This window comes from Pseudopipra pipra, chromosome 21 (assembly GCF_036250125.1).
Source record: "Pseudopipra pipra isolate bDixPip1 chromosome 21, bDixPip1.hap1, whole genome shotgun sequence".
In the NCBI taxonomy this organism is placed as follows: domain Eukaryota; kingdom Metazoa; phylum Chordata; class Aves; order Passeriformes; family Pipridae; genus Pseudopipra; species Pseudopipra pipra.
In genome coordinates this window covers 7,323,253-7,335,817 of record NC_087569.1, presented here as the reverse complement: position 1 = coordinate 7,335,817, position 12,565 = coordinate 7,323,253, and the positions used below count along the sequence as shown (strand labels likewise).

Genomic DNA, 12,565 nt, shown 5'->3' with positions numbered 1-12,565 from the left:
AGCCTCACATTTGTCACTGGACTGGATCCAGTCCTGGGTGTTGCTTTTCAAGAAAAGTTCTTGAGGGACAGGACTAATATTTATTAGCACCAAAAGCCATACTTACACATGACTGTGCTTGTATGGCACATATATATGAACAGCACTTAATGTTATGAAAAGCAGCAGATCCGGTGCATGGGAAGGGACAGGGAAAAAGAATGACACTTTTTCCACTGAGGGTTTGATGAAATAAAGATGTATTCTAACCCTTGATATTAAGAGCCTGGTTTTCATAAAGAAACTCAAAAACGGCTGGGAAATATTAGATGCTTAAAAATGTACACCACAAGAACATTAGCATTGTGTGAGTCTAGCAAACAAAACAATTCCCCAGTCCCACTGGAGGCTTACTGGAGATGGAGTTTTCCTCCCTTTGCACTTGCTACCACCTCTGTATTGTTTAGAGACTTAACTGTGATTGCACACAGGGTTGACGAACACCAGTCCTGGAAAAGGTATCAGGATCTGATTTTGCTGTAGGACCTTGAGGAAATTAATTACTTTTTTCCTTTTACCTGCCTCCAGAGCAGCTCGTGAGGGTTAACATCTACTAAGATGTTAAGACCCTGGAAAAGAGGGTGTTCTGGGGTTCTCTGTATGTTTCTGCAGGAGGGTTGGCAAGGATACTTCTAACTAAGCAAAACCCAGAAGTGATGAGCAATGGTGGTTAACTGACAGATGGTCAAGTTCACCATGGTAAGAATAAATAAAGAAATAAATAAACCCCAATTACTAAAATCAGACACCAGGCAGTCAGTATACACTATGGGCCTTCCCCTTGGCCACCATTGCCAAATCCTGAAGCACTGGAGACAGGAACAGAATACACAACCAGATTCCTGTCCTTCAAGTAAGCTGGAGGAGCTCTGGGATATGAACCTGTGCATGCCTCACATCAGCTCCTCCACTGCTCCTCCTGGCATTAACGCAAGACTCAGCAGGGCAGGTGGAAAGCACAGCACTTGAAGCCACCTCGAAAGGTATCCAGCCCAATTTAGATACCAGCACACTTTGCTGCATAAAAGAACAATAACATTTTGCTAACCTGATGCAGAAAACAGGACAGACACGGGTTTCATTCAAACCAAAACATGTATCACAGAGAGGAATGCATTGCTTTTAACCTTTCTAAATTTCACAGAAAGTTATTTCCCTCCAGGAAACCTTTAAGGTTATTTCTCCCTGTCCTTAAGGGAAGTGTCAGCAGGTTACACATTCCCATCAGGGACCTGGTCACAGCAAAACACTATCAACCTATTTTGTCCTCATTTTCTGTGAAGTCTTGCTTGGACACCAGACTCTGTTTACAGGCTTCCAATCCAAAGGTTTTAACAACAGGAAACAGAAGGGAGGGGTAAGATTTCCAGTCAGACTTCTGACAAGATCATTTTGACCTATTATTGTGAAATACCAGCAAGAGGGTATTTGCATCACAATTAACACACTCAAAACAATAACAGCCGTTTTCACTGAAGGGTGAATTCTAGCTATGGGTCCTTCTGGTGCTGTCACAGAACAGACACTGACCGTTAAAAACCTGCTTCCAGGACAAAGGGCCTCACTAAATAACAAAGGGAAAGCCTGAAACGTGCCCTTGAGGGAAAACGTTGCTGGAGAGAGAAACTGAACAAATGGTCAAATTATCTGTTCAATTAAGAATACTTGCCTGCATTAGTCAGAAGCAGGAGAAGGAGTTAATGCTAGAGAACAGCCTCAATAAAGAGGGGATTGTGCTACAAACCCAACGGTTGTCCACAGGCTGCATTATTAGCACTGTGTGTACGCAAAGGTGCAGGATTGACAGCTCAAGCCTGAAATCCTTCACTAATCACAGAACAGCCATGCAAAGCAAAGTGCAAGCTTTCCATGCTCCCTGCAAAACGCTCCAACCCTGTCCTCCCTGGAAAAGGGAGGGGGTTGGAGAGTCTGCAGAGGTGAGAGGGCAGCCAAGTCCCTGCAGCCCAGAGAGACCACGGATCCTGCTGTCCAGGGAAGGAGAACGGACATGCTGCCCACTCGTGTTTGCACCGCATCACCTTGGGGAGGCAGAACTCATTCATGCTAATCTCAGAAGGATCAACCTAATACAGCTGCTTCAGTTTTATTCAGCTCAGAGTGCAGCACAGCTTCCCTGTGAAGTCATCAGCTATTTATACACTATATCCTTGGAGATTCTCAACAGCGATCAGATGGTCCCTTGTTCTTACAAGCCAGGTTTTCACTATTTAATATTATTCTAATATTGACAAATCAGGTGTAATTTTTTCTTTTCTGAAGTTTTATTTTCAAGTTGGTTATTTTCTCTGTAAAAAGGTAATTTGCAGGTGGTGAAAAACTAAATCAGATGGGAAATATGAAGAGGAAAGACCTAGAACAAAAAAGAAACCCCATGCTCAGTATGCCATACACTCGTTTTTTTACTGGCACAGCTGAACACTGGGTGGAGAGAAGAAGTCTGCCTCCTCAAAGGAATGTACCAGGCAGCTTTGTGAAAGGCCTTATACTCCCTTCTCAGACACTTCAGAATAAACCACTGGACTTCTCTGGATGAAGTGAAGGCTTACAATGAAAACACTAAAAGCCTCAATTACAGAGGCCTCATAGTTCTGGTCAGCCACCACAGCTACAAGGGCAGCATGAGAAACCCAGGAGAGACAACACAGCAAAGGTCAGTGCCAGGAGCTTCCTGAGGACACTGCACTTGGCCGGTGTCTCTCTCTTCCCCCTCCCCCCACTTGCTACTATGTCAGCCTTAATATAAAAACAGTAACCAGGTGAGTTAGCCAAGCCTGATAGTGCAGTTCATTTTGATGCACACAGCAACACAAAAGCTTTTGGTTTTGGTTTTTAAATGATAGTGCTTCATTACAGAAAAACAGATTTTATTCTTGTCTATGGGGGAGAAGAGGATCAGAAAATGGTGTAGGAAAAAGAAAGGGGGAGGGAAGGGTACTGCAAAGATTAAATGCATTTTAAATACCCCAAAAAGGGAGGGACATTGCTGAGAAGAGCTTTCCAAATAAAAGGAGGGAACAGTGCTGCCGTGGCCTGCCTGCAATACACTGCAACCCTGATCACCCCTGCCGTGGTGCTTGCAGACACCTTTCAAAGAGCTTCCAAGTACCTTGGCCCTGCCCACAGTGCAAACAAGAACTGAGCTGTAACAGACCCCTCTTCCGCCACCACCAGCTCGCACCCAGAGTTCCCACATCCCTTAGTACCTTCAGGCTCTTGGGCTGCTGCCGGACCTCCATGACGTGCTTACGCCTCAGCTCCCGCTCCCGGCGCTTGTTGTATTCCAGCTGGTTGGTGAGCTCGGTCTGGTGCTGGAGTCGGATCAGCTCACAGCGCATCTTCTGGATGGTACTGAGATGGCGGAACTCCAGCTCCTGCATGGACTCGTGCTGACGCAGCAGCATGGCGTGCTCCAGGTCCTTCTGTGTCTGCCTTTTGTTTAGCTCCTAACAGGAGGACAGAGGGAATTATTAGATTCTTTGTACTTACTTGGATTTCCGTTCACAAAGTGACATTTCGCTTTGTTCACAAGGGCATTTCTCTCTTTCCAAGGCATTTGAGGACAGAGCACAGAGTTTCTTCGTCTTATCAGCAGCAGACAGCAACGCCACCGGTAATTTTTCCTTCCTCATTTCACTTTTCTTCTTCCTGTTCTAGATGCTCAACAGGATTCACAGTAAGCATTTTCTGGAAAGGACTGTAACTGTTGTGTCTGATAACTTTTTGGATCTAACAATTCTCCTGCAATAGGACACTAATCTGAATATTCGATGCCGCATGATCCCTAAATGTCACAGGGATTACCAGATGGCATTTCAAAGCATCGAACCATTGTTTGACCAAAACACTTTGGATGTGGTAACTAACACTTCCGTTTGATTGGAGCTGGACTGCAGGTGCTCCTGTGAGATGCACTTCATACACATGATTCCAGGTCTCATCTCTGCCTGTTCTCTTACCTCCCGAACCAGGTCCTGCTCCAGGTTATGGCGGCCAAGGAGCATCCGTCTCTTGAAGCGGCGACACTCCAGCTCCAAGTATTGCCTCTGACGCCTCAGTAAGTTGGCCTCTTCCTCTGCCTGGAAATGCTGGATGTTCTCCTTCTGCTTGGAGAGCCACTCCTGCTTCTCCTTCTTTGGAGTGCTCTGGTTTTCATTCAGCTCCTGATAACAGCAAGAGAATCAATTGTGAAACAGTCACACAAACCTCCTTGGCCGTGAGCAACTGGACAGACCTGACTAATAAACAATGTCTCAAAGCTGTTCTACCCTCTCTTCTCCAAGGCTGGTTGGAGAAACATCCCAGCCTCTACAAAATGCTTCATATCACATTCTAAGGGTGTTCCAGGAGACAATTCACAGAGAAGCAAATTTAAACTACAACTTTTTTTTTTGCACTGATCGTTTTAACTGGCCAAAATGCTGGTTCGTATCCACAGTCTCCAGGCATATATATTAGCTCAAAACATCAAAATGATGGCTTGCCACTGAAAACACTTGGAGGTCCTGCCATACTGCCCGACAGACATTTTTACAGGCTCCCAAAGGACTTAAAGGAGGAGGAAAGCGTTGACATCCTGTTGTTCAAACATAACTCCAGCCACATGAAGCAGATCTGAAAATTTGTCTTGCTTGATCAGAACACATATCCATTTTACAGTAACTCACTGAGGCAGAGACACTCACTGAGATGCCATAACTTACGAAAACAATATAATGAAGTTCACAGGTGAAACTCCACATTTGTACTGCACTCAGTACATAGCTTAAAGTATCTTTGGCAAAAGACTCTGCTTGCTTGAATTGCATACTAGAGATACCCATGCAGTAATTAAGACTTGTTGTGATACATTTCAACTGAAGTATGAGACAGAACTCCTCTGTATTTCTTCAGTGTTTCTTGGTGCTCTGTGATCTACTGCCCACTTAGAAAAAGATTCTATGTTATTATAAAGAGCCCACGCTACTATAGTTTTTGTTAGATCTTTCTTGGCTCTGCTGCTCTTTAGCCTTTTTTTTCTCCTGGGAAATGTCTATGTTTGGGAATATTCCCCTTTGGAGCAAGTTCCAAAGTTGCATCACACAAGTTGATGGTTGAGCACTAAATGGTTCTTTCAAAAAAATTATTTATAGTCCTTACAGTTTCAGTCCACAAAAAGAATCAGGAAGTTTGATCCTACAGTTTCTCTTCATTTCACAGAGATCTTGATTTTCACTACAATGCAGTGATTATTAAGTAATTACACAACTTTCTACATTAAATAGTGTTTTTCAGGTATTTTCCCTAAAAAAAATGCAGGTCATGTTTAGTGTTCTATTCTCTTGATCCTGTGCAGAAATATCATTAAGTCATAAGAAACCACGAACTGCTGCAGTGCATGACCCCTTTCTGTAGCAACAAGGTATGAGAAAAACACTCATGACCTTTCATAGACTACATCCTTTTATTCCTTAAGATTGCCAAATTTGCATGTTTTGGGCTAAAAAGCAACATTAAACAATGGAGAGGTAAGCACTTTCATGATAAACATGTAAGTGCCAATAAATAAATAAACTCTCTTATTCTAAGGTCAAAGATATGAAACAAATATAGTATGAATAAGACTCTGCTCGTGAAATGCAGAACTTGCTGTAATCCTGTGAAAGATCTCTGGTGCACAGTGTCACCTTTATTTCTGAATGTTCACCACTCTCACACTGTATCACACGCTGCACTATATTCACATTTGTCATTACAGATGAGTTACCTCTTTCAGTTGCTCTTTACGAAGTTTATATTCTCTCTTCTGGGACTCCAGGAAACTGTTCAATTCTTTTTTCTGTTGGGCCTGAATATGCTGTTGAAACTTCTTTTCTTCATTGGCCATCACTTTAGCCTACGACAAAGCCAGCAGCAGATCAGTTTGAGTCCCAATGGATTACAGCTTGCGTTCCATTTCAGCACCAAGACCCAGAATTCATGGTACAGTCAGCATGATACTCACGATGACTCTGGATAAGTGAAAATCCCAGGAGCTTGCCCTCACTCTCTCCTCATTCCCCATCCCATCAAAGCACCCAGCAGAGTCCCTTTCCAGTGCCTCATTCCCTCAGCCCTATTGTTCAGCTAGTCTTGTCTAACGAAGTCAACACCTTATGATAAACTATATCCTCAGCCCTCCACTGAGAGACCCGAGATGAAAAAAGAATCAATAATAACTGCTGTAGGCAGCACCACTTCATTATCAATTATTTAAAAGCATAAAACTCCCATATCCATACACAACTAGACAGTGAACATTTAAGTGTGGCTGGCACATTTCTCCGCAGGCTAATCTGCCTCCACAACACTCGATGGAGTCAGTTATTGACAGCACATCCATGGCAAGGGAGGGGAAAGCCCTCACAGTGTTTTTTCTGGGGTCAGTATTCTAATATTCAGTGTTAACACGCTGTGGTAAAGGACATACCTGTCCTCTAGTTACATCACCCCTTAGTGTAAGGAGGTGATTTATTAGCCTTTTTCTAATTAGCAATTTGCTTGGCTCCTGAACACAAGACATGTAAGAGACTTTGCTCACTGCCATCACTGGTGAGGGGAAGTGGACAATTCAACGTAACTGACAAACACAGGCTGGTCTGATAAGCAGTAACCTCCTACCTCTTTCTCCATGGCTGCTTGGTGCTTTTTAATTAGCTTTTCCATTTCTGCAGCAAAATTGTTACGCTGTGTTTCAAGATCTTTGTCCAACCTGAGGCGATGCTCGTCCATCTCTGCCTTCAGTTTATTCTCTAATGCCATCAGTTGCTTCTGGTGCTGCCGTCTCATACGTTTATAGCCAGACATCTGCTCTCGGAGCTCAGAGTCTTGTTCATGTTCCTGCATTTGCCTTGTCACCTAGGAAGATAACCACATCGGGCCAAAGGAAGTTAATGCTGCCTAATCTGCTTTTCAGCAGTCTTCAAACCACAAAAGAAAACGATTCAGTAAAGAAATATGATTTTGTTGTAAAGAAAAGCACACATCCTAATGGCAGCAGAGCAGATTAAAAACTCAATTCTGCTGTAGAAGATAAGCTCACATGGGTTCCAGCAGAAAAACAGTACAATTGTTATGAAGCTGGTACTAAATAATGGCCTTTTAGCCTAATGCAATGAGGGTGGATATATAGACACACACAAATATTCATAATACGCATATGAAAATAAAAGCCAGCTTATTATTATAAATGCTTTCCTACATTGTACTGGGCACATTGGGTTTGAAACTATTTAATATACACAAATTACATTGGCCAAGGTGTCTCATTTATGCTTTATTAGCTGACACTAAACTATTTCAGTGATAGTATCTCAGTCAACGAGGATAGCTCACATTCTGATGAAATCCTGCAAGCTCTAAGTAGTTGCACAGAGCTGTGGTTCAAAGCATCCCTCCCTACACAACTCCATCAAAATGAAACCTCCACGTACCAGCGATGCTGTGCGTATGGTAGCAAAGTGCTCTCGGTTGCGATAATGAGACTTGTGGCGAGATACTTGGGGAGGAGACTGGGGTTCTGATGCCCTTGTTCGAGGATCCGACTCCTCTCTGTAGTTTTCTTCCTCCTTATCAGCAAATATGAACATCAGGGAATAAAAAGAATCTGTGTTACTAAAGATTTAGGGTTTTTTTTTCCAAAACCCATTACAAAAGGAAGGAAAAACATTTTACATTCATCAGCCCTGAAACATCCTCCTGCCAATAAGATGGGTGAAGGAATATACTGCGACAAAAGCTCTGATCTAGGATCTTCGCTCTTGGAAATTTCATTGTGAATTTTTATTACTAAGAGGAAAATTACTAATTAGAGCTGAAAATGAGAAAAATAAATAGAAAACTGAAAGACGAGTTAAACAGTTTACTTTAACAAAACATGAAAAGTATAAAGTAGATTTTATCAAGTCTGAAAGACAAACCCAACATCTTTGTAACTCTGAAAGACAGAAGATTTTCATTACACCCACTGCAGAAACACCTCAAAGCAAATTTTAGAATTTGTCATGGTGTATTCCACATTCTTATTTTGAGTTTGTCATTCATCACAGCGCGATTACTAGTTAGATATGATACACTAATTAACTCCCCGAGGAAATACCTGTGTCTTTGTTGCATATCTGGGCAAAGAACAAGACATTCTAACCACACCTATCATTAGCCAGGGAAACGGTGGTGCTTTGAGCTAACGAGTGGTAACCCCTCCATGGCAGCATGGCTCCGAGGAACTCTAGCCCAGCTTACCCTTCATCGGGCAGAGGGAAAGCAGGGAAGTGGTTTCCACTCCATTTCTTTTTTCCATGCACCTTTATTCACTAACCAAATATTCAAATCAAGTGCTGGGAAGCTGCAGAACAGATTTCAGCTACTGTTGTGGGTCTTGAATTTAAGAATTCACTAACGAGGAGGTAAGAAGGTGGAACTCTCACATCCTATTGTCTGACAAAAGAGTGCTCTGCAAATTAAGGGCATCCACTAAACAAGCCTATTTACAACCTGCCATTCCAACTCCTCCCAATAAAGCAAACTGCTTTCAAAACAATTCAATTAGTAAAATAATTTTAGTGAATTAACAAAAATAAGCGACTTTCACAGCAACCTTCCCAAGTTTCCAGTGCACGTTCATACATTTGGGGCACAATAATAGAACCTGCAGATAATGACTCGGGATTGGAAGCAGTTGACTTTTTGCTGTTGTGCCAACCAAATCCTCTCCCATTTTACACCTTCAAAGTTCACTGGTAAAAATCCAGAGCTTACCGGCTTTAAATGAATGACAGAGCTATTTGACATCACGGTGTGGTCCCCCTCCATCATATCCAGCTCGCTCTTATCATCCGAGGCATCTGGAAGACTGTTAACACTACTGCTTTGGCTACTGGCACTGATAGACATACTAGGAATGGACTGGTTACTTCCGACACTATTCACCGTTCCCGTCCTGCCGACACCATGATCTTGTTCCTGGGAGAAAGGAATTATTATGAAAATTCAGCCCCATCCCAGTTGTATCTGTGGACATTACCAAATGGAACATTCATTCCATTTCTTTCTAAAGGCATCCACCTGCCACGTCGTGGCAGCTTCCACCCTCCAGGCACTGCCATCAAACGTTTTTCTTGTGGGATGTTGGGGAGAGGAAGGAATCAGCCTTGTCAAGATTAACTGGCTGATGTCAGATCCTTTTCGACTGCAAGCCCGTTAACAAGCTGAACTCTATCATGTATCAGCTACAGTGTGTCACCAGAAACTGTTCTGACACCAGCATCACCCAAGTGCTCAGCTGGGACCCTGCACCTCACAGGTTTCTTTCTGTACTGCAGAACTTCAGTACTGGAGAACTGCAATTCAGAGTCTCCATCACTGCATGGTGACTGCAGCACTCAACCCAAAAAAGATAAATTAATTTCCTTGATGACTTTTTTTTTTTTAAATAAATCAAGTACAAATTTCTATGTCTTAGAACAGCATTCTCAGACAAAACTATAAGATTTTCAAGGCCTTGGAGATATGGTTAAATAGAGGTTAACTGCATTCCTCATGAAGCCTCATAAACAGGCAAAGAAAGCAAGGATTTACAGAACTGGAAGCTGACTGTTCAAGCATGAACACATGGCACAGCTTCTTGCCAGCACTAGGCATCTACCCTGTTTGTCCTTGTTTGTGCCTTGAGGTAGCTTTATTCCAAGCACAGAGGGGAGAGACAGCATCACAGCCAGGTGTGTAAACAGCCTCCCTTTGTTTTAGCAGTATCTGAGTTGTGGTTATTTAAATGACAGCCTCATTTTCTCTGGTTCAGTGATGAAATCCAACATTTCTCTCACCTCCTCCTCCTCCTGTGTTTCCACTGCAGGGCCATTGTGGGCCTCTTGGAAGAGGAGCTTCTTCATTTTACGATACTGCAGGTTGTCCAGTTCTCTCACTGCATCCTTTGTTCTCTGAATCAGGTCTATTAACACTGTTTCGGGCCGCTCTCGAAGAACAAACATGTGCTGTAGAACACACAAACAGGTGAGTGACCTCTCGTGCCTCCAACACGTAGGCTTTGAGGATACAATGATGAGCTGTAGTTGGGCTTATTAGCCCTCTTCCCTGCACAGGAGAAGAACACCTTCCTACCTCACGCTAGCACTGTTTTTGAGACTTCATGATCCAGATAGATTTCAGAATAATTGCTTTCTGATGGCAGACTTCCACCAAAAAATAAAGGTGCAAAAAACCTGGAAATGGTATTTCACATACCACGAAAACGTGCTCAGTATATACCTAGACTTTAGAGACGTTATCTGCTTGTGGTTTAGTGAGGGCAGAGCAACAAACATCATGTAAAAGCTTAAGATGCAAGGCTGGCTAGTATCTTTAACCAAATGTTAATTAACTCATGAGCTAACCCTCACTATAAAACCCTTTTCCTTGTTTAGAAAAGGCTGAGAATCAAATATTCATCATACAACTCTGAGTCATAAAATAGGCTGTGAACCTTAGAGCCCAGTTCTCGAACAGCTCACCATGTTCTGCTCTTTTTTTTTGGGGGGGGGGGGAGATAATCACCCCATTTCTCTGCAAAGGTGGTTACATTTTGCCAATAGGTAAAACAAGTCCTGTCTATGTATGTCAGAAGCAGCTTTTGCAGTCTCCAGATGCAATGTGCTGTGCAAGCATGAGTCATTATTAACACCACCGCTACTTTCATTTTGTTCCTTTGGAGAACTGCATTGCTGTTTCCAACATGTCACATTCCCTACCTGTCCCTGTGAAGTGGCATTGCAGCTGCTTCAGACTATAGATATGGAAGGAATACATTCCCAAACGTTTCATTTCCATCAATGTTCTCTTTAATTGCAGCACATTGCTCAAAATAAAACCAATCTGCAGAATTCTGAAATGGCAGGACTACACACCCACACCGAAACCTTTCCTGGATAATTGCATTTACTTTCTGAATAGACAGTTTTCAAAGAGGCACAAGTCCTCCGAGCCATTTTTAGGTAAAACCATTCAAAAAGGTGCTGATAAAACCTTCACAAATAGCATCTATTTCCCTGCAATGCAAAAAATTTGGAAAAACACTGTTTAGCAGAAAAAGGGCCAGGATAAAAAGAAACCCAAAATGTCACGAGCACTGTAAAGAGAATGACAAGTTAGCAAAATTCTGAATGCCACCTGATGCCACAAAGGAAATCCACCAAAGTCACCCAATAAAGCAGCTCTAACACCCAACTTCTATGTGAGTTCTGTTCACTCAGGAACACGTCAGCTTTTTGCAACAATCTACCCCACTGGCTTTGTCTCCAGACCAGAATGAGGAAAGTCAAGTACCTGCAGCACTCAGGAGCACAAATGAAATAAAAACAATATCTAAGAAATAAAGCAAAAGAAAACCTGCAGATTGCTAATGCTTCTTCATATCAAGGAAAAATATGGTGAGGAAAAACTGCTTTCCTCTGCCCCCTTTCCTCCAGGGATACTATTAGAACAGCAGATTTCAGGTCTCTGCAAAGCACACAGGTGATGGGAGAGGCTACAAAGCCTTGGGGTGTATAAAGTAGAGAATAAAGAGGGAAGTAACAAAATGTATTTGTTAGCTAATGCATGGCAGCTCTGTTGGGATTAATTATAATCACTGCAATGATAGACCCGAGTTCAAGAAACAAACTCTCGACAAGTTGATGGTCACCCATTGTCACCTGATGGAGTGACCTTTCATGGTGAGAACTCCAAGGCTGTCTAGGAGAGTCAGCTGAGAACACTGGGACACTGCAGAGAGGCAATAAAGCTGGGACTGCCAGCTCAGTACACCCCAGAGCACTCCCAGCTCAAAGGTGTTCAGGCAGAGAGAGCATCACTAAACCATAACCTTGTACAGCAGATGAGAAAGAACACCATCACAGGGCACAGCCCCTTTTAATACCATATGGAAAGCAAAAAGGACAAGCAAGCCAACCTTCAGAAGCTCCTCTGATGTAGGCCTGTCTTGAGGAATTTTCTGGAGGCAAGAATCTACGAAGTTTCGAAAATAATCAGACCTGTGTCAAGGAGAGGAAAGAAAAAAATCCATCTGAGTTAACGACCCAGTTTAATTCATTAAGCAATCAAGATACTCACATTTGGGTGCTCTTAGCAGAAAAAGTGGGGAGAAACCACACAGACCCAGTACTTCACCCTACAGCCTCTGACATCCCTAGTCAAGCCAAAGCCCACCACTATGAGTAGGTGGATCCCTTTAACTTACAGACAGAATGTTTTGGCTTAAGAATGCAAAACTATGGCCCAATTCAAGAGGAAGGAGAGTTCTGTATAAAAGCAGACACCCAAATAGTTCAGTGTGAGCATCAACTCTGTCAAGTTCTACACTGCACAAATTCTCAAGCTCTAATCAGAGCCCCTGTCCCATTCCACCTCTGCACAGGTGTTTTATCCAAAACCGGTATTGAAGTACGATTCCTGAAATGCCTGTGGCCCCTCTGACACCACTTTACACTATTGTGCAATC

General features: G+C 42.8%; 1 protein-coding gene across 2 annotated transcripts in view; it reads right to left on the bottom strand.

Moving 5' to 3' along the window:
- Positions 1-12,565, bottom strand: part of TAOK1 (TAO kinase 1) — a 70,251-nt gene that overhangs the window by 14,517 nt on the left and 43,169 nt on the right. For both annotated transcript variants that reach the window (XM_064677471.1, XM_064677470.1), the window contains exons 10-17: positions 12,017-12,098; positions 9,897-10,064; positions 8,833-9,036; positions 7,509-7,643; positions 6,697-6,933; positions 5,804-5,932; positions 4,017-4,220; positions 3,264-3,503 (exon numbers count right to left, since the gene is read on the bottom strand). In XM_064677471.1, coding sequence (XP_064533541.1) covers positions 3,264-3,503; positions 4,017-4,220; positions 5,804-5,932; positions 6,697-6,933; positions 7,509-7,643; positions 8,833-9,036; positions 9,897-10,064; positions 12,017-12,098 — 1,399 coding nt within the window. The remainder of the gene's footprint in view (positions 1-3,263; positions 3,504-4,016; positions 4,221-5,803; positions 5,933-6,696; positions 6,934-7,508; positions 7,644-8,832; positions 9,037-9,896; positions 10,065-12,016; positions 12,099-12,565) is intronic.